The following is a 23,002-nucleotide window of genomic DNA, read 5'->3' as shown; positions in this document are numbered from 1 at the left end:
GGTGAGTGGATGCAGATGGTGCGAGGAGATCCTTCATCCTAACTATCCTCTAAATGACTTTAACACACTTTACACTACCCGGGGTCTTTCCCTACCAATCCATTGGCCAACTTACACTATGGGTTCTAATAACCAATTCCCATTGACCAAACTGTGGTGCTTCTCAATTTGGGGTCTCACTCCCCCGATTCATCTCCCGGTGCTCTCGCACAATTTCTGGGCTGCGACGTCTAGCTCTCCCAACAGGTCTACCCACCTGCACACCTCCACCACTGTAGTTGCCACCCGAGCTTACCTAGCTCCTCACCCTAACCTAACTAACTGGGGACAGCCCCTCTCCTGGCTCTGTCACCCCATGGTGCCCTCTGGCACTGGGCTACCCGGGTCCGTCCTCCGGATCCTCGGGCCCCATCCACAACAACTACTACCGGCTCCCAGAGCCCACCTGCGGCCTCACCTGGCCGACATCCTCACAGTGGTGGAGCGCCCAAACAACTACACACACTAACAGGCTACACGCCCAGCCATTTCCACAACACTAATGCACCCATCCAAATACCATTCTGTCACCCGCACCACAGATGCCAATATCCAACCACAATTTACCTGTACCCCCTACCTAACACTTACACTACCCGCCCCGGGTATCCGTGATGGGGGTCCACTCTTCCCCCATTCACACCTTCGCACCATCCACTCCACTCCACAATTTCCACCATTCTCACTCCACGACCATCCATTCCAATACTCCAGATATTCCACACTACCATTTATTCCACACAGCCACATACACCTGTTGTTGCACACCTGTGCCCTCACACCTGGTGCCACCTGCACCCTCCTTTCTTCCTGGACCATTTGGTCAACACAACACGCAATCACCACTACTCACTCATACACTGCTCCATCCACCTGTTCAGTTGCACACCTGTGCAATCACACCTGTTCCATTCTCACCTGTTCAATCCTCACACACACGGCATCATCTCAGCTAACTACTCCCCTCTGAAACTTGCGCTTCCCAGTCGTCCCTTTAAACTATTGCGCTCCCACGTCATTATAATCCACATTAATCTACCTGCGTCCCCACTACAGGTATCAGTCACTAACTAAACTTAACGTTACCTAATGTCATCTTCGCTAGGGCCCTATCAATATCCTAACCCACCCGGGCTAGTTTTCACTGCCATACACCCCATAAGCTATTGCGCATTTGCCCCCCACCTGTGAGGGATGGTGGATTTGCCATCCCACCACATCGGGGGTCTCTCACTATCAATTTTGTTCGTCCAGATTCCAACCAATTCAAAAATTTTCCATTTACTGCCAATTCTACCCACCTTTCGAAATTTCGTATCAATTCACTATCACTATTACCATCACCCGTCTACTTATTACATCCTCTCGGTGCGCCAATTCACGTCTACAGCCCGGCTTCGTACAGCCGAGCAATGAACGCGGATTCTTTTGTGCCGGCGGCTGGATGCGTCCCGCATTCGGGGCAGGGGCGGGGGCTTACCCGGGCCGAGATCCCACGCACCACCTCGGCGTGGAGCCTTCCAATGTCCCGATCTCAACCTGCCGGCACGTCTCAACAAAACGTGGTCGCCATAACGACCCTTCCTATCCAGCTGCCCGCTCCGCCTAGTGGAGCCCGGACGCGGCCGTTCAAAGCGGGGCCCGGCACGCACCGAGGGCCCGATTCGGCTAAAAGTCGACCTAACCGCTGCTCCGTTTAACGTCAATGCTTCACCTGCATGCTTACACCCCGCAGCCCGTTCCTTGCTCACACATCCAGCCGTCTCCATGCTCCTCGTACCTTTCCTTACACACCTCGGTACACTCATTCCACTCCCAGCCTTGGTCACACACCTGACCACCGAGCACTTTGGCACACATTCGTTGGTCGCACACCTCACCAACACACCTCTTCGCGCCCCCTCCTCGGTCACTTCCTCCGTGACAATCACAGGTGTGCTCTCATTCGCACACCCAACCACGTGCCTCACCACCAACTCAAATGTGCCTTCCCACACACGCTCTACCATTCCAGGTGTGCATCCTTCCATTCCAGGTGTACATCCTCGCTCACCTGTCATAACCAACTCACGCTCCGTTTCACTCTCACTACTCTCACCTCCATTCTTGACCGCACACTCACCCTTACTCTCGACAGCACACTCTTTCCTCATGCACCCGTCCGTTACACACCTTTCTCGCGCACACCCTCCCGTTACATCCTCTGTAACACTCACCACAGGCGTACACTTCCTCGTTACATCCTCTGTAACACTCACCACAGGTGTACACTCTCTCGTTACATCCTCTGTAACACTCACCACAGGTGTACACTCTCTCGTTACTTCCTCCGTAACACTCACCACACCGCGCTTCCATGTACCCCCTCGCACACGTGCTTCGACCAACTCACTCTTGACGGCACACTCACTCCTCGGCGTGCACTTTTTCCTCACACACCCCATGGTCGGACATTCTCGCACACCTCTTTTTTCGCACACCTGACCTGTCACACACTTCACCAACGGCCTTTCACGAACACCCGGATCCAAACCAATCCCCAAGCCGACTGAAGCTTTCCTCACATCATATACATTGCCACTCACCTCCGTACTTCGTCTCCGCACCTCCTTTGCCACCTGCAAACTCTTTATTTGGTTAGTGAGCATCACATTATGAGTTGAGCACCGACCTTGCACATATTCCGCTATCTCCTCCTTTATTTCTCTCTTAGTTTCTGTCCGTCTCTTCTTAATTTCACTCACCTCTTCTTCCACCTCCTCTAATTTTTGTTTAACCTCTTTTATTTCTCGGTGCGTCTCCTCAAGTTCGTTCTCTAAGGCTACCTTAACCGTTTCGATGTGCGTCCTCACCTCTCGGTCCTTTGTCTCCATTATCTCTGTCACCTCGTCCACCCTCATTGTCAGTTCCTCCCGTACCATCTGACATTGCCTCTGTGTCGCTATTAATTCGTTTTTAATTTCTTTTTGTGTCGCCTTTAACCCTCCGAGTACTGCAGTGTTCCTTTGAACCTGCTCCACTAACTTCGTTTGTCCCTCTGTCAGCTGTTCCACCTCCTCCGTCAGATCTTCTATTCCCCCTTGTAACTTTGCCGTATTATTTCTCACCTCTTTCTCCATACGCTTCTCACCTCGCTTTACCTCCTCGCGCAGCCCCGAAACCTCCTCACTTACCCCTCGTCGTATTTCCTCCATCTCTTTTGTAGATGCCACCCTCATCTGTCCCAATTCATCCCTCTGAGCATCCAGTTTGGTTTCTACCCCGATTTTCACCTCCTCTATCTGCTCTCCCATTTGTTTGATTTCCCTGGCAGATTGTTCCCCTATTTCCCGCAATTTGTCCTCCATCCTATTTTCTAACCCCATTAACCCATTTTTCACCCCCTCTAACTGATTCTCCTGGGCAGCCATTCTGTTTTCCACCCCCGTTAACCCATTCTTTACCTCTTTTATCCCGTTGTCTAACCCCTCAAAATTTTTGTCTAACTTCTCACCGGTACCCCTCGCTTCGTCCCTCATTACCCCCATTTGGTTTCCCATTACCCCCATTTGCTCACTCTGAGCCCTCGCTTCGTCCCTCATTACCCCCATTTGGCCCTCCAATCGCTCACCCAATCGCTCACTATTAGCCCTCATTTGCTCACTATTCTGGGCCATAAGAGCCTTCATTTGTATAAAAAAAAGGTTCAAATCCACCAACGGCGCTGCTACGGTCGCGGCAAAATTTGGTGCCGCTACACCCACGTGCGTGAGGACGCCACTTTGCGCGTCTGATACTTCCGCAACCACATTGCTATTTTTCTCCTCCTCCCTATCCTCCACATACATTTCCCCGAGGTCCTGGGTCGATTCCACCCTGTCTATCTCTCCCACCGACATCCGATCGCCTTGATTGTCCATGGCGCGATCTCAAAATTCGGGTTTTGCTTTATAAAACAAAATAAATTTCGGCAGCTTGTAATTTTGAGCGCGTTAAGCGCGCTTCGGGTCCGATTTCGGGTCCGATCTCCCTCCTCGACACCAATTGTTACTCTAATAGTACAATTGGTGTTCCAAAATTTGGGCCTAACAAATTTAGTCCCAGGTCCGAATCCAACTCCTCGACACCAAATGTTACAGACGCGGCTTTTAGATGTTATATTGACCGAGCGGTGGTGTATTTAACCGCGTCCGAACAGTTACTCCCCGATTAAAACCCGATTCCACCCGACGTTGACCAGATCGCCCCACAGATATTCAATCGGGAAATCTCTAAAGCGACCGAAAGAGAATGAAAAAGAAGAAGAAGAATACGGAGGAAGAACAGATTTTATTATACACACACAAGCAATGGATGGAAGAAGCAGTAACACAGCGAATCGTTAACTTACACTATTCATTTTTACTTAGCCCCAAGACAACGAGTAGGACAGGACGTTCACACTTACACAGGGGATAATGCAGGCAGGTAAGGCTTGAGATGGACTGCTTGAGAGGGAGGCAAGGTCGGGAGGCCGCAGCTCACAATTCCTCGCGGTTTTGGCGGGAAACCCTCCGTCGTGTATCCACTGCGGTAGACGTCACGCGCTGGTTCGGCACACCTGCTCCTCTTCTTGGGGTGGGGCCGTCTCCCTCCTTTCAGCGCGTCTCTCCAAAGCTGGTTTCCTTGCCGAGTACTCCTCCTCTTTGGCTTGGAGCGTTTCGCATCTCACCTCTTGGTGCAGCCTCTTTGCTCATCGCCCAAGGCCTCTCCAAGTCATCTCTCAAGTCATCTCCTAAAGCAGTCCCTTACAGTCGCTTTTATCACCTCGGGCGAAATCAAGCCGCCGGCTCCGAGGGCACGCCTACCGGGTCGCTCACCGCGGTGCTGATAGGCTGTTAGGGCCGGTTCACTCCTTCCCTCTTATGACGAGGTGGAGACACGCCTTTCTTCCCCAACCCTACCTCGTGGCCAATGGTGGTTTGAAGAAAACCGCCCAAAATGCGGAAGGCAATTGGAAGGGAGGTTTTGGGGAAATTGCAAGGGCCTACGCTTATTTTGTTTGATACAATGCAAAGTCAATCTAGTGGGAAAACACATATTTAGCCTACATGGAATAAGGAAATACACTATTTAAAAGATATATCGTGACCTGCGTGTAAGTTTCATGGAATTAACTAGGACGCCGACTGCGACCATTATTTACATTAACAGGGTGTTACCGTACCTTTTGTAACGTTCACATTGTAACGTTTTCACATTCGTTACACTTCCTCCAAAATTGTTACACTTCTCAAAAACCGTTACACTTCTCAAATTCGTTACACACTTCTCAAAATCGTTACACTATTTTAAATAACTAGGGCATGCCCGTACTATATATATATCTAAAATTATATCCCCCCCCCCTCTATTTACATGAAATGGTTTGGTCCATTCGCAAAGCCAAAGCGAACGGCTTGCGAGTACGGTGGCAATCCCCCCCCTCTATTTACATGAAATGGTTTGGTCCATTCGCAAAGCCAAAGCGAACGGCTTGCGAGTACGGTGACAATCCCCCCCCCCTCTATTTACATGAAATGGTTTGGTCCAAAGCGAACGGCTTGCGAGTACGGTGACAATCCCCCCCCCCCTCTATTTACATGAAATGGTTTGGTCCAAAGCGAACGGCTTGCGGAGTTTGGTAAAGAAATCGCCATAGCTCGGTAACTACTTCTCCGATTAATATGAAACCTTGAAAAGGCACATCCTCAGGTCCCCAGCAATATACCTGGCAAGTTTCAAGTATATCGGACCCGTGGTTGTCGAGAAACAGCGGTCACAGACACACAGACACACACACATACACACACACACACATACACACACACATACACACACACACACACATACACACACACATACACACAGAGATTACTGGAATTATAGATAGATATCACGGTATTTTAAACCAATTTCAATGGTTGATAGGAGACAGGGCAGCATGTAGAATCATACGAACACTAGAACGGCACTTGGTAGAGAGCATACCTCCACCAGGTGAACAGTTTATGCTTTGTATCCCAGAGTAGACCAGAAAATCACAATATAGAATCGCATTTAATCAAAAAGGATGCCATTGATCCATCAAATTGTCCATTTCATCCAGATTAAAATTGACGATCTCGATCAAAGCTTGGGTTTATAGGATGAAAAGTGACGATTTTTCAAATAAAAATGGATGATTTTAGAAGTTTCACCTTGAGTTGACCTTTTGACCTCAAAAATAGTTGGTCTCCCAATTAAGTGAGGCGCTATGCAAATGCTGTTACATTTTCAAGTCAATGGGATGAAAATTGATGATTTTGGAAGTTTGACCTAGAGTTGACCTTTTGACCTCAAAAATAGTTGGTTTCCTAATTTAGTGACTCGATGTGCAAATGCTGTTCAATTTTCAAATCAATCGGATTAAAAATGGCGATTTTAGAAATGTTACCTCCAGATAGCCTTTGATCTTTGACCTCAAAATCAATAGGCTTCTCAACTGTGACGATCTCTACAACTTGGTGAAGTTTCGTGATGATCGGTTTGGAATTGTGACCTGTAGGACGGTGACAGACAGACAGACAGACAGACAGACAGACAGACAGACAGACAAACAGACAAACACACAGACAAACAGATGAAAAATCGGTCAGAGACCGAGGACTTGCCGGAATGTACTTTTTTATCGGCCATTTTGGATCAAAATGGCGGGAAATCTATACATGTATATACGCTAAGCAATGGAAGGTAACTGAGTAAGTGTATGCATATCTCTTGTCCTTTCAGAGTTGTAGTGGTTTGAAATATATTTTCAATGAAAACTCGACCCCCCTGATTTCACGTTCTGGGTGACCTTGACAATAAGGACAACAAGAAAAAGAGCAATCGGAGATTGCAAACCCTCACCAGGATGTATTTTCAGTGGTTTTTAAGGCTTTTGTGTTAAAACAAATATGGCGGCCGAACCACGTGACCGATGACGTCATCATTATTTGTTTTCGAAACTAATTTATTCCTAGATTATGCTCAAGAAATTTCATCTTGATCGGATGAAGTTTTGTACTTGTCGAATTATGACGTCATAATGGAGGCACCTATGACATCATCATTAACATATTTTATTCCCCATGGAGACTTCTTTACAATGAGCCATGTCTCAATTTTTTCTATTCAGCACTTTTGGAGATGGAGGTGCAGTTTTTCGGTTTTTCCAAGATGGCGGCCGAACCATGTGACCGATGACATCATCATTAGTTTTTTTCCTCCATCAGTTTATGCCGACATGGCGCTCAGGAAATTGCATCTTGATTGGATGAAGTTTTGTATTTGTCCAATTATGACATCATAATGGAGGCCTTGGGCCTAGACAGTTAAAAATTGGGCACAGTCTATTCCAGGGCAGGACAAATATGTGTGTAAAGTATGGCGATGCTATGTGCAACGATGTAGACGTAGTACTGCACACAAACAGACAAACCAACCAACCAACATACTTGCCGGAATCTATTCTGGCAAGTAACAAACAAACAGAACCACAAATGCAACCGACCAATATACTTGAAGTAACAAACAGACAGACAGGGGTGAAAACATAAACCTCCATCCACTTTCGGTGACGGAGGCAAAAATGCGGATATGAAGGAACTTGAAAAGAAACAATAAAACCATGAACAATATTTTTGCTGATCTTACTATAATTCACCAAATGTCCGTCCGTCTGTCTGTCTGTCCGTCCGTCTGTCTGTCTGTCCGTCCATCCGTTCCCAGGTACTGCAAAAACGGCTGAACCGATCGCAACGATATTTTGGGTGGGTAATCCTGGGAACTCCTGGAGTAAAATAGGCTAGTGTGGCGGGCACAAGGGACAATATTTCCACGCACCAGTGGGTGGCGCGAGCGTCCAGGCGGGGAACTGTAATGCATGCCCCGCCTTTCGACCGATCGGCCACGCCCGTGGCCTCGGGACATATATGCGGGCTCTAAGCTCGAGCCCGCCCAGTGCTGAAGTGCGAGCTCTTAATAAATACTCTTGTTGTATCCATGCGTTGTGGCCTACCTCTCTGGCAATCGAGTCGTGTGTGCACAGCACCACACTGGTGACCCCGATTGGTTCAGCCGTTGCTGGCCCCCGAACGCACCATAGCTACCAACGCCGTCGCAATCAAACTCCCGGAGTTTTGGGAAGCGCAAGCCGACGTTTGGTTTGTGCAGGCCGAAGCTCAATTTCAGCTCCGGGGCATCACAGCGGACGAGACCCGGTACTACCACGTGGTCGCCGCCCTCGGGCCCGGCACTGCCGTCCGCGTCGTGTCCATCCTTCGGTGCCCGCCAGGTGACTGCAAGTACGAGGCGCTCAAACGTCTCCTCCTCACCACGTTCTGACTCACAGAGGTCGAACGTGCCGACCGCCTCCTGGACCTTCCCGCCCTCGGCGACACACGACCATCCGTCCGGATGGATTTCATGCTGTCGCTACTTGGAGACCGGCGCCTGGATTTCTTATTCCGAGCACTTTTCCTACGCCAGCTACCTGCACAGGTGCGCCTCGTGCTGGCCGGTTCCAGAATAACGAAACCCCGCGCCCTGACTGGAGAGGCCGACAAGTATTTCGCGGCCTGCGACACGCGGTTGGTGTACGGTGCTGCAGTGGTGGATCCCGGCGCGGAGGCTACAGTGCCACCTGCTTCCCTCGTGGCCGCTGCTACGCGCCCCGCCCACTACCGCCACCACCACCGCTGCCGGCACGGCCGCCGCGGGGGCCACCGCTGCAAACCTGGTGCTACTACCATGCCAGGTTCGGCCGCAAGGCTAAAACGTGCCGCCCGCCGTGTTCTTTTGACAGGTCGGGCCGGCGCTCACTTGCGGCCATGAGCGTCGGCCATTCCGGCAGCCTCCTGTTCATTACTGACACCTTGTCCGGGCGCTGTTTTCTTTGCGACACGGGAGCACAGGTAAGCGTCCTCCCTGCTTCCACGTCCGACAAGCAAGCCGCGGGCCGGGGCCCCGCTTTGCTTGCCGCCAACGGTACACCCATTCGCACCTTCGGGAAGCGTTGCCTCTCACTGCGGTTCGGAGGGCAGCGCTTTTAATGGTCGTTCATGACCGCCAGCGTGCCAATGGCCCTGCTCGGCGTGGACTTCCTATGTGCGCATGGGCTGTTGGTCGACGTTAAGCGCAGACGTCTCGTCCAGGCCGAAACCTTCAGCTCGCTCGCTTGTTTGCTGAGCGGCTCGTTGAGCAGCTCGCTGAGCAGCTCACCGAGCGGCTTGCTGAAAGGTTCCCTCCCGGCGAGGTTAGTCTGCACGCTTCCGGCAGCGGACGATTTTACCCGCCTCCTCGCCAGTTTCCCGGCCCTCACGCCGCCCACCTTCTCAGCGGTGGCCGTCAAGCACGGGGTGGAGCACCATATCCCCATGGTCGGGCCGCCGGTCTACGCCCGGGCACGCCGACTCGACCCCACGAAGCTCGCCGTGGCGAAAGCGGAGTTCGCCACGCTGGAACGGCTGGGGATCGTACGGCGCTCCAACAGCGCTTGGGCTTCTCCTCTGCACATTGTGCCGAAGCCCGGCGGAGGATGGCGGCCGTGCGGTGACTACCGCCGGCTCAATGATGCCACCACCCCCGACCGCTACCTGGTCCCGCATATCCAGGACTTTTCCGCCCGGTTGGCAAACACGATCGTGTTCTCCAAGGTGGACCTCATCCGGGGCTACCACCAGGTCCCCGTCCAACCGGACGATGTCCCAAAGACGGCCGTCATCACCCCTTTCGGCCTCTTTGAGTTCCTGCGAATGCCTTTTGGGTTGAATAATGCGGCCCAGGCGTTCCAACGGCTCATGGACAGCGTCTTGCACGACTTACCTTTCATCTATGTCTACCTGGACGACATCCTAGTCGCGAGCGCGTCCCGGGAGGAGCACCTGCTCCACCTCCGCACGCTTTTCGAACGCCTGGGCCAGCATGGCCTGATCATCAACCCCGCAAAGTGCCGTTTCGGCGTCGCCGCCATCGACTTCTTGGGGCACCGCATCACCAGGCACGGGGCCGTCCCTTTACCGGCCAAGGTAGAGGCGGTCAGGGATTTCCCACGCCCCCGCACGATCAAGGGGCTCCAGGAGTTCCTGGGAATGGTACATTTTTACCACCGCTTCGTGCCCCACGTCGCCCAGCTCCTCTGCCCCCTGCACGAGGCCCTCCTGGGCAAGCCGGGCAAAGGTGACATCGCCTGGTCGGAGCCGATGGCCGCGGCGTTTGCAGGCGCAAAGCTGGCCCTGGCCAACGCCACCATGCTGGCGCACCCGGCGCCCGATGCACCGATCGCCCTCACCACCGACGCGTCAGACTACGTGGTGGGTGCGGTGCACGAGCAGTGGGTGCGTAGTGCTTGGCAGCCGCTGGCGTTTTTTAGCCGGCAGCTTCGCCCGCACGAACGCCGCTATAGCACCTTCGACTGCGAGCTGCTCGGGCTCCACCTGGCGGTCCGACACTTCCGCCATCTGCTCGAGGGCCGCCCATTCACGGCTTTCGTTGAACACAAGCCCCTTGTGTTCGCGATGGCCAAGGTCGCCGAGCCATGGTCGGCACGGCAGCACCGTCACCTCTCTGCCGTGTCCGAGTACACGACGGACATTCGTCATGTCGTGGGTAAAGACAACCTGGTGGCGGATTGTCTTTCCCGGTCCGTCGCGCACGCGGTCCACCTCGGGATCGACTATGCCCGGATGGCGGAGGACCAGACCGCCGACCCCGGCGTCCAGGCCTTGCGGACCGCTGTCACGGGCCTCCGCGTCACCGAGGTGCCGTTCGACGTCGCGGGCGCGGCCCTCCTGTGCGACATCTCCCTCGGACGGCCTCGCCCCATCAGGCCCGCTGGCTGGCAGCGCCCGGTTTTCAACGCCATCCACGGCCTGTCCCACCCGGGCACGAAGGCCTCCCAGAAGCTCGTCGCGGCGAAGTTCGTCTGGCATGGCCTCAGGAAGGACGTCCGCGACTGGGCCCGGACGTGCCTCGCGTGCCAGCGCGCAAAGGTCCACCGCCACACCCAGGCCCCGTTGGCCCCATTTACGGTGCCAGAGCGTCGGTTCGACCACGTCCACGTCGACTTGGTGGGACCTCTGCCCCCCTCGCGGGGGTTCACCCACCTCCTCACCATGGTGGACCGCACCACACGGTGGCCGGAGGCTGTGCCATTGGTGGCGACGTCTGCGGCGGATGTGGCGCAAGCCTTCATCGCCACTTGGGTTGCCCGGTTCGGCACCCCCTCGGACATCTCGTCCGACCGCGGCCCCCAGTTCACCTCGGAGCTCTGGGGCGCAGTGGCGCAAGGGCTCGGCGTCAAACTGCACCGCACCACGGCCTACCACCCCCAGGCCAATGGCCTGTGCGAGCGCTTTCATCGCTCGATGACGGCCGCGCTCCGGGCCAGCCTCCGTGACGGCAGCTGGGCCGACAGGCTCCCCTGGGTCCTGCTGGGCCTCAGGACGGCACCCAAGGACGACCTGTGCGCGTCCTCGGCGGAGCTGGTCTTCGGGCAACCACTGCGGGTACCGGGCGAATGTATCCATGGCTCCTTGGTCGAACACATCGCGAACACAAGGAGCGCAACAGCGCTCCACCCTGCAGGATACCGCCCGGAGGTTCGCCCCGGTGCCGACGGCACACCACGGTTGCCCGTCCTCCCACGTCGCCCCGGAGCTTCGCACGGCGGAGTACGTCTTCGTCCGGCACGACGCCCACCGGGCACCGCTACGGCCCCCGTACGACGGGCCCTTCCGTGTGCTGGAGACCGGGGACAAATATTTCACCGTCGACATCGGCGGTGCCCCGGATCGTATCTCAGTGGACCGCCTCAAGCCGGCCCACCTCGATCTGGACCACCCCCCGCAAGCAGCGCTGCCTCCGTGTCGAGGCCGCCCTCCGGCGGTCAGACCCCCGGCACCCCCCAGCCCCGCCGTCCCGCTACCCCCCAGCCCTGCACGCATTGCCAGGGGGCGTTTCGGCTGGGTCATCCGGCTTCCCCGCAAGCTCACCCTTCAGATGCGCGGGAATTCTGGGGGGGGCGCATGTGGCGGGCACAAGGGACAATAATTCCGCGCACCAGTGGGTGGCGCGAGCGTCCAGGCGGGGAACTGTAATGCATGCCCCGCCTTTCGACCTATCGGCCACGCCCGGGGGCAAGGCGTGGCCTCGGGACATATATGCGGGCTTTAAGCTCGAGCCCGCCCAGTGCTGAAGTGCGAGCTCTTAATAAAGACTCTTGTTGTATCCATGCGTTGTGGCCTACCTCTCTGGCAATCGAGTCGTGTGTGCACAACACCACACTAGATTGTTTTTCCAATTTCAGCGTTGGCCTCCAGCCAACTCCAGCCACACTCCAGCCTAACGTTATTTTCCCACACCTCTGGATACACTTCGTTTTCTTTCGACCTTACTGGTTGTGACGTGAAACGCAATGGGTGGATAACTCATGACACCCAGGAACATATGATGCTTGCCGACTCCGTTCACATCACTTCGGGGTACACTTGACATTTTACCTCTGGGTACACTTGACATTTTACCTCTGGGTACATGACACTGCATCGTTAGCATTTAATCCATATCAACGAAACGCCTCCACATTACTTCAGCGTAATTCAAACCGTGAACACAGCGAATATTGGGGAGTCCATTGATGTGTCCAAGGGATGACTCTATATTGTAAGCCTTATTCATATCATATCATATTCATTATAACAGAGCAAACGTATATGGTGATGTACTTATGTCGTTATGTATGTTTGTTTATATGCGACGCAAACGTCTTCTTCTTCTTCAAATAAATTAACACCCTTTTAATTAACCCTATTAATTACGTTTAGACTGCTGAGACCCCTTAGACCTTTGATGACCCTTTAATGACCCCAAGGCCCTTAAGACCACCAAGACCCCTGAATACTCAAAACACCCTGAAGACCCCAAAGACCCAAAACACCCCAAATACCCAAAATACCCTTGAAGGCCCTGAGGCTCAAAAATACCCTGAAGCCCCAAATGTCCCTGAAGACCCAAAAGACCCCGAAGACTCAAAATACCCAGATGAACCAAAGACCCTTAAGAAAGACCCAAAAGCCCCTGAAGACACCGTAGATCCAAAAGACCCAAAACACCCCAAAGACCCAAATTACCCTTAAAAGCCCAGAGGATCCAAAACACTCTGAAGACCCAAATGGCCCTGAAGACCCAAAAGACACCAAAATGGTCAAAGATGCCTATCCCTCTGAAACGATGTGTGGTGAGGCACGCAGAGCACGCCAAGTCACACAAGTCTTACTATAATTCACCAAATGTCCATCCGTCTGTCCGTTTGAAGGTACCGCAAAAACTGCTGAACCGATCGCAACGATATTTTGGGTGGGTATTCCTGGGACCCCTTGGAGTAAAATAGGCTGTATTGTTTTTCCAATTTTTTCCCCCAATTTTCCAGTTTTTCCAAACATGATGGATTGGAATTTGTTTGCCTCTCCAGCCTTGCTCCTCCAGCTCTCTCTGGGCTCTGTCCCCCAAATATTCCTACAGGTCGCACAAGATCTGCCTGCAACCCTCTTATGGTTAAACTGCCAAAATCAAGACTCTCTGCTCACCTTCACTCCTTCATTCCTCTTTTCTCCCGCCTCTGGAACAAACTCCCTCACTCTCTTCAATCCCACTCCTCCCTCCAGGTCTTCAAAACAGCTGTTCACCACCATCTCTTATCTTCCCCCATCCAAAACCTTGATCTTTTCTACCCCCGCTAATTTCACCCCAAATCCACTTTTTTGAAATACCAACTTCTTTCCTGGAAGTCCTTGGTGTCCTTGTGTTTATACTTCTCCCACCCCTCCACCCCCCTTGCCACGCCACCTCCCCCCAAGGCCTCCCCCTCCCACACATTCCCGATGTCCCTGTTCTCAAATGTTGTGTTTATGTGCTTCCCCTTCTCTCCCCATCTTGTCTACCGCTCCCCTTTTTATATACTTTGTTTGTTTGTCTGTTTGATTTGTTTGTGTGATAAATGTTAGCTCTTTCACGAGCCTCAATTCTGTGTACAAAAAATAATAATAATAAAATAAAATAAAATTCCCGATATCAACAGTGATGTGGCTTTTATTGAAATTCTACAAATACTGTTTAGATTTTGATGAGAATTATGAACCTGCCGCGAATCCGGAAGTGGGCAGATGACGGCAATGCGCGGGTTTGATAATATCCCAATACAACCGTCTCGTAATGTTAAATCGTGAAACGTTAATCATGTTAATCGTTTTGTTAAAGTATCAATTGATGATTGTAATTGAGTGAATACAATTACGATTTTGAATTTGTAATTGTATTCACCCAACCTTACGGAACTTCACATCAGGATTTAAATATTTTTTTTATCACGAATGTTGTTAAAAGTTTATTTTTTATATTAATGTTATTTAATTTGTGATTGGAGTTATGCTGTTTGGAATGAAAAAAGAGATATTGAGTTCAGGTGAATGACGGAATGCCATGATAGTTTCTACTTTCTAAACATGAAATTCGCGGATCGCCATATGCGGATTTGCCATTGACTGGGAATGGAACACACGTACCCGTTTGTTTGCGAACAGGCACGTTTTTCATGGAAGTCCTTCACGAACTTGCTGTCCATGTCTGACGTGCGACTGAAGGTGCTACAGGAATGTGGAATTTATTGGTTTCATGCTTTAGCATTCGCCGTTTCTGCATTGTCTGTTTGCTTCTGGCCTCCCACCTGTGCGTAGCACGGGTACCTCACTAGTTTTTAAAAATTGCTGTTGGGTATTTATGGTTACTATGTAGCGCTGCTCACTGAAGCTGCCATATTGATTTGACAAAGATGTACAATGAGACAAATGTGTATTCCAGAGCCATGGTTTTAAACAAAGTAGCATCGTTAAGCACATGTGTGTCCTGTATGTGCAAAAATGAGTTTCAATAATCCTTGTACGATTCACAGTCAGTATTGTTTCCAGCATTTACCAAAACAGGAAGACGTGTGAATGCCACTTATTGTGATATGACTCCCATGAACATTGATGTCGTGCTTTATATTCAAACTATTGAAAGTATAGTTAAACTTGGGCCATTGTTTCTCGGTGCATGTAAAAGATCTGTTCACAAATATCTTCTGGTGCAATGTCGGAGCCATTCAGTGTGGCATACGCACAGGTGATCAGGTGATGTCAGTCATCAAACTGCTATTGTCTATTGATCATCACATTCTCCGCTACATCTGCGTAGAGTGGTTCACTTCGACAAAGCCTTGAAGCACTCGCAATGGCCTCTGCACCCTTTACTGCATCTACAACAGAATAACTTTCATGACTGGGACCTGAAAATCATTTGTCCTGCATTTGTGCTGCCTCAAGGAGTGTGGTGCACAATGGGTCCCATTGTCCTGCAGTTTTTTTTTTGTTTTTTTTTACCCATCCCCAGTTCCTTGGATCAGGATGTTCCGCTGAAGGGAGGAAAGCCTGGACCCATGTACGTCTGCCTTGGTATGGCGCAGCTGCTTTAAAGGTGCAGCTGCAACACGTAAAGCAGCAGCTCAGCTGCTTTGCATGTTGCAACAGTGCAGCTCGAGTTTGTGGGACGTTGTCAATGGCTCTGTTTTTTCCTTCCTGGCTCCATGCACCTGATCACTTGTTCCGTCATACATAAGTATGACAAAACGTTCTATGACTGCCATGTCAGTGTCTGAAATTTCTGATGGTGCACATGAGAAGACTACGAAGCTTCAAAATCGTCATTTGTTTGCCAGACATGCCAACCCGTCTTCGTTCCGATGCCATTGAAGGACACAGTATCACAACTGGTAAAACTGTGTAACATGGGCAAGCACCTGGACCTCTGAGGCCTAAGCACTGCATGGACACCTCTGAGGCCTAAGCACTTCTTGGACACCTCTGAACAAGCAACAAGTGTAGCCTGTAAACTCCTCCCTCGAGGTCTTCATATCCTGATATGAAGGCTACACTTGTTGCTAACAGGTTGTGCAGCAATTGCTGGGGTGAGACTCAATCTGTGCCTTGCTTACCAGTCAAGTTAGGGGGTTCAACCTGTGTATATTAATGGTTTAGATTGATCACAAATAAACAATTTGCAGTGTGCCGTCCTGATGACTGTGGACAGGCCTGCAAAATTGTACCCGGCAGGAGTAATGCCCTGCTGGTGGATTAAGGGGTCTTACTCCTATTAAGAGGAGTGGTCCCAATTGTATGACCATGCATTGTGGCCCCTCGGGGGCATGATGCATGCGTTTGAATGACCATGTGCTTCCCCCTTGGGGTTGAGGTGCATGTGTATTGTTATTGGGACAGCCTTGTTGACGTTGTGCCTTGACCATGGGGTCAAGGTGCACGTCCAAGGCTGTTCAAATGTTTGACTTTTTACCTTTTTTCATGTAAAAAAGGCAGGCCTTAGTGCTGGCCCCATTCGCACAAGCCTGCAAAATTATACCTGGCAGGAGTAATGCCCTGTCAGTGGATCAAGGGGTCTTACTCCTATTGAGAGGAGTGGTCCCAATTGTATGACCATGCATTGTGGCCCTTCGGGGGCATGATGCATGCGTTTGAATGACCATGTGCTTCCCCCTTGGGGTTGAGGCGCATGTGTATTGTTAGTGGGACAGCCTTGTTGACGTTGTGCCTTGACCATGGGGTCAAGGTGCACGTCCAAGGCTGTTCAAATGTTTGACTTTTTACCTTTTTTTCATGTAAAAAAGGCAGGCCTTAGTGCTGGCCCCATAAGCACAAGCCTGCAAAATTGTACCTGGCAGGAGTAATGCCCTGTCAGTGGATCAAGGGGTCTTACTCCTATTAAGAGGAGTGGTCCCAATTGTATGACCATGCATTGTGGCCCCTCGGGGGCATGATGCATGCGTTTGAATGACCATGTGCTTCCCTTTTGGGGTTGAGGCGCATGTGTATTGTTATTGGGACAGCCTTGTTGACGTTGTGCCTTGGCCATGGGGTCAAGGTGCATGTCCAAGGCTGTTCAAATGTTTGACTTTTTACCTTTTTTCATGTAAAAAAGGCACGCCTTTTGCTGTGGCCCAAAACAGCTGGTAGACCTGCATGCAAATCGGACCTGGCAGGAGTAATGCCCTGTCGGTGGATCAAGGGGTCTTACTCCTATTAAGAGGAGTGGTCCCAATTGTATGACCATGCATTGTGGCCCTTTGGGGGCATGATGCATGAGTTTGAATGACCATGTGCTTCCTCCTTGGGGTTGGGGCACATGTGTATTGTTATGGGGACAGCCTTGATGACATTGTGCCTTGGCCATGGGGTTAAGGTGCACGTCCGAGGCTGTTCAAATGTTTGACTTTTTACCTTTTTTCACAAGCAAAAAAGGCAGGCCTTGCGCAGGCCCTAAAAGCGCTGGTAGACCTGCATGCAAATCGGACCTGGCAGGAGTAATGCCCTGTCGGTGGATCAAGGGGTCTTACTCCTATTAAGAGGAGTGGTCCCAATTGTATGACCATGCATTGTGGCCCTTCGGGGGGATGATGCATGAGTTTGAATGACCATGTGCTTCCCCCTCGGGGTTGAGGCGCATGTGTATTGTTATGGGGACAGCCTTGTTGACGTTGTGCCTTGGCCATGGGGTCAAGGTGCATGTCCGAGGCTGTTCAAATGTTTGACTTTTTACCTTTTTTCACAAGCAAAAAAGGCAGGCCTTGCGCAGGCCCTAAAAGCGCTGGTAGACCTGCATGCAAATCGGACCTGGCAGGAGTAATGCCCTGTCGGTGGATCAAGGGGTCTTACTCCTATTAAGAGGAGTGGTCCCAACTGTATGACCATGCATTGTGGCCCTTCGGGGGCATGATGCATGCGTTTGAATGACCATGTGCCTCCCCCTTGGGGTTGAGGCGCATGTGTATTGTTATGGAGACAGCCTTGTTGACGTTGTGCCTTGGCCATGGGGTCAAGGTGCATGTCCGAGGCTGTTCAAATGTTTGACTTTTTACCTTTTTTCATAGTAAAAAAGGCAGGCCTTAACTGTGGCCTCATAACAGTTAATAAGCCCTCGTCGGGATGGCATGGTGTTGAAGTCATGGGGACTCACTCCTATGGAGGAGGAGTCCAATTGTATGACCATGCATTCTGGCCCTTCGGGGTCAGGATGCATGTGTTTGAATGATCATGTGCTTCAGCCTTGGGGTTGAGGTGCATGTGTAATGTTATTGGGACAGCCTTGTTGACGTTGTGCCTTGGCCATGGGGTCAAGGTGCACGTCCAAGGCTGTTCAAATGTTTGATTTTTTACCTTTTTTCATCGTAAAAAAGGCCACTTCATAAGTGGAAAAATAAGCGCTCGTCGGGACGGCATGGTGTTGAAGTTGTGGGGACTCACTCCTATGGAGGAGGGGTCCAATTGTACGACCATGCATTCTGGCTCTTCGGGGTCAGGATGCATGTGTTTTGATTGACCATGTGCTTCAGCCTTTTGGTTGAGGTGCATGTGTATGCCAATGTGTATGCTAAGCAATGTGTATGCTAGTTTATTTCAGTCTTGATAGAGGGTGTGCCTTGGCCGTGGGGTCAAGGTGCACGTCGAAGGCTGTTTAAATGTTTGATTTTTTTAAACCTTTTTTTATTATAAAAAAGGCAGGCATCATAAGGCCCATAACAAGAGTGAAATCGAGATCGACATCTCTGCCTTTGTCCATTTGTGACCATAGAGCTTTAATCTCAGTCTGAAAAGACTTGAGTACCACGCAGATGCCTCCTAGTTTGGAGGTGATGTGTTGGTATAATTTATGTGCATGACGTCAGTGTCATGTCATAGGGTTAGTGTGTCTCCTTAGTCAAATATATATAGTCGTGCGATTGCCCTCGGTTAATACCGTGGGATCGCGGATGGCCAAACAAACTTTAATGGAGGCGTTTATTCAATGACGGATTTGACTAGGCAGCATGGGAGGAAGAAGGAGGAAGAAGAAGAAGCGGCAATAGCTCTTACCTATAGCGATCTCACCGGCAGCTCCGATCCTGTAGGAAATGAACTCAAACGAACCCGGGGGTAAAATGTACAAAAATAAACAGGTTTATTACACGGAACCCGATACAAAGAAAACGCGACGGAAGAATTAATTCTAAATTGGGATGGCCCCACACAGATTTCATATACGAGACAAAGGGAGAATGAATAAAATAAATGTCTCGTCGTGTATTTGTGAATGCGAGCTTATCTGTGTCTCGCAGTGTAGCGTCGGGTCGATGCTCGAGCGCGTCGTCCGACGCAGCTCTGGTTGGCGCAAACTGCCTGGTCTTTGGCGCAGAGCGGCCCTCGGTGCACCCGCTCGTCAGCGCTCCAACGCAAGGCTCGCTCGACGCTTGTCGTTTGCACACCAACGCAAAGAAGAGAATCGACGGCGCTCCTTCTCTCCACCGTCTTTCGAACTGCTCGTTCCTCCACCAGGTCCGAAGCAAGAAAGGCCCAGCACGAAGGGACAATCAAGAGCAAGAGGCCAAGGGAAGAGAAGCGAAGAGAGCAAAATGCCGGCGAGCGAGTCGTTTTGTCACTCGCAGTGTGACGTCAGCCCTTTCTCTCTCCCAACCAGTGCCTCGTTTCTTTGTGGTTTTTCGCACCTTCTGACGTCACCGGCGCGTGCCCTTCAATCAGCGACCTGCTTTTAAGTAGTGTTTTTGCGCCTTCCGCACTGATTGGCCGAATGTTCGCGCCTTCCGCACTGATTGGCCGAGGTGTCAACGGTCGGTGGCCAATCAGTGTGCCGCTTCCTTCAACCTTCCTTTCACCAATCAGTGGCCAGCTTCTTACCCCAACCAATCACACGTTCTCCTGGGCATGGCTATTGCTTGTTGGTTCTTCCAAAGTCATTGTGGCGGCGGGGAAATTATTTAATGTGTGGTGCGCTAATGGGCCTATCTAATGTCTATTATATGGGATGTATTGCCATAAGAGACACTGGAATGCTCACCGAGGGAACGACACAGAAGGGAATTTTACCCATAATCCCTGTACTAATAAGCATGCCCCGCCCCCTCGTGGCGGGGACAAAGATACAAGCTTACTCCGACATTCGGGCTACAGAACTTATTACATCTAGATTCCCTATCACGACAGTCGAGCACCTACATATGCAGATCTACCTGGATCTAGATATTCCTCTACCCCTAATTCATAACACTGTGTGTGTGTGTTGTGTGTGTGTGTGTGTGTGTACACACACACACACACACACACACACACACATACACTGCGGTTCATGTAGATACAAAAGTATCTGCTCTCAATATGCAGTCTCAAATAAAATTCATAATTAAAGCAAAACCTTGGTGTGTGCCATTACAAACTAGAACGGCACTCGGTAGAGAGAAAACCTCCGCCGAGTTGGCCATATCACTCAATAATAGTGAAGAATCACTTACAACCTGTCCACAACCTGTCACACACACAACCTGTCACACACACAACCTGTCCACCAAGTTTCGTCCAAATCCATCCATAACTTTTTGAGATATCCTACTATGTATCGTTTTTGGCCCTATCTCTCAATAGTGAAGAATCACTTAAAAAATTAAATAATTCTCATATCTGAATCCATATTCAGATCTTCATCAAAATCGAATGCAATCGTCCTTGTCAGACACCCAACCGGTCCACCAAGTTTCGTCTAAATCCGTCCACAACTTTTTGAGATATCTTGTTCACAGACAGACAGACCGATCGGGGTGAAAACAACCTCCATCCATCTTTGGTGGTGGAGGTAACAAGCTTGTCGAGTGCACCCCGAGTGGCTCACTTGACATTAAGCACTCAAGCAAGCACTCCAAAGAAACGGTGGATAAGGAACAGCTGGCTTGGCAAGCGATAGCAAGCTGCTTGGTAATGGAACACGCCCCTTGATTCTCACCATCAGTATAACGATGACGTCATAACTCTTCTTCACGTGAAACGAATGAGTTTGGGGGCAATGTTGACTGATTGTGGAAAGGGTGTGCTGTGTCGTGTTTTTGTCGGACGTGATGACGTCAGTGTACTTTTACACCGGTTACAATGACGTCACAGGAGACGATGGACAACAGTGCTCGGATGGGAACTCCAGACCAGACTGGTCTCGGTTCGAATCCCTTCTGCACCGAAACATTAATTTCTCGTGGAAACAAGTTGAGTTGTTGTTGTTGTTGTTTTTCGTTGTTGATCGCTTTTTGTGGTAGTTCTCCCAATTAAGGCTCAATTATCAATTAAGTGTAATTGCTGAGCTCAAGCGTCCCTCTCCCATTCCGTTTGCCGCTCAGAACACAATCCCCAAAATGGGGTCGTCGCCCCCCACGGGGTCACGTGATCTCCCTTCACCTTACCCCGTTAACCTCAAACCGCTTTGCTCCCCATTAAACCCCGGGCCTGGCTAGTCGAGGGCGCACATGGCACCCCGAGCGCCAAAAAGTCGGGGCTGCTTCGCCAATGGAAATTGTTATAAACTCAGGATGGATGTTCGACAGGACGATATAAAAGTAAAAAAAAAAAAAAAATTGTGTGAGAAGTTGGTCCTGAAAGGGAAATCACTGAAAGATGTTGTATTCAAAGGAGGTTAACGAAATAATAGTCCCTCCCGTGCGGTCCCTCCCTCTACATTCCCAGGACCTGGAAGACGATGGGCAGGAAGCGCGCGGCCGAGCCCCGCGCCAAGATGGCGGCGGGTTGCTGCGGCGTCAAGAAACAAAGGCTCTCGGCCTCGGCCTCGTCCTGCACCTCGGCCTCGTCGTCGGCCTGCGGAGCCCAGCAGGCCGCCGGGGTCGCGCCCTGCGCCGCCATCGCCTTGGCGCCCAAACCCGGGGGGCTCTGCTCTCAGCAACAACAGGCGAACGGGGCTCTCCTCTCGCACCATCACCACCACCATCACAACAACCACCATCACAACCACCACAACCACAACCAACTCGGCCAGCAGCCTCAGCACCTTCACGCCAACTTTAACCACCACCCGGCCGCAGGCCGGCAGGACATGGTCGCCTCGGCCGATATGTGCTGTTTCTGCTTCGACGTCCTGTACTGTCACCTGCACGGCTACCAGCCCCCCCGGAGCCCCCGCTTCACCAACGAGCCCTAGTGAGTACTTCGTGCCGTGTGAGCGACGCCTTGAAACTCAGAGGTACCCTCCATTAACCCCCCATTAACCCCCCACGAACCCTCCATGAACTCCCCACGAACCACCCATTAACCCCCCACGAACCCCCCCATTACCCCCAACAAACTCTCCATGAACCACCCGTTAACCCCACACGAACCCTTCATTAACCCCCCACGAACCCCCCCATTACCCCCCACAAACTCTCCATGAACTTCCCATGAACCACCCGTTAACCCCCCACGAACCCTCCATTAACCCCTCACGAACCCCCCATTAACCCCCCACGAACCCCCCATTACCCCCCACAAACTCTCCATGAACTTCCCATGAACCACCCGTTAACCCCACACGAACCCTTCATTAACCCCCCACGAACCCTCCACGAACCCCCCATTAACCCTCCATGAACTCTCCATTAACCCCCACACGAACCCTTCATGAACCCCCCACTAACCCCCCATGAACTCCCCACGAACCACCCATTAACCCCCCACGAACCCTCCATGAACTCTCCATTAACCCCACACGAACCCTTCATTAACCCCCCACTAACCCTCCATTAACCCCCCACGAACCCTCCATTAACTGCCCACTAACCCCCCACGAACCCTCCATGAACTCCCCACGAACCCTCCATGAACTCTCCATTAACCCCCCATGAACCCTGCACGAACCCTCCATGAACCCCCCACGAACCCTCCATTAACTGCCCACGAACCCCCCATTAACCCCCCATGAACTCTCCATTAACCCCACACGAACCCTTCATTAACCCCCCACTAACCCTCCACGAACCCCCCATTAACTCCCCACGAACCCCCCTAACCCCCCACGAACTCTCCATGAACTCCCCACG

General features: G+C 51.4%; 1 protein-coding gene across 3 annotated transcripts in view; it reads left to right on the top strand.

Annotated features, from left to right (window-relative positions):
- AMMECR1 (AMMECR nuclear protein 1) overlaps positions 1 to 23,002 on the top strand; it is a 175,225-nt gene that overhangs the window by 71,966 nt on the left and 80,257 nt on the right. For 2 of the 3 annotated variants that reach the window (XR_010984488.2, XM_068116860.2), the window contains exon 2: positions 21,657 to 22,124. Coding sequence is in view for 2 of the 3 variants with exons in the window: in XM_068116860.2 (XP_067972961.1) it covers positions 21,657 to 22,124 (468 nt within the window). In the remaining variant the exon portion in view is untranslated. Of the gene's footprint in view, positions 1 to 21,342; positions 21,530 to 21,656; positions 22,125 to 23,002 lie in introns of those variants that run through there. The other variant, XM_068116861.2, reaches the window with a different exon arrangement.

The sequence above is a fragment of the Myxine glutinosa genome, chromosome 5, assembly GCF_964187855.1.
Source record: "Myxine glutinosa chromosome 5, kmMyxGlut1.1, whole genome shotgun sequence".
NCBI lineage: Eukaryota > Metazoa > Chordata > Myxini > Myxiniformes > Myxinidae > Myxine > Myxine glutinosa.
Note: the sequence above shows the minus strand (reverse complement) of the source record. Positions and strands in the feature narration are given on the sequence as shown.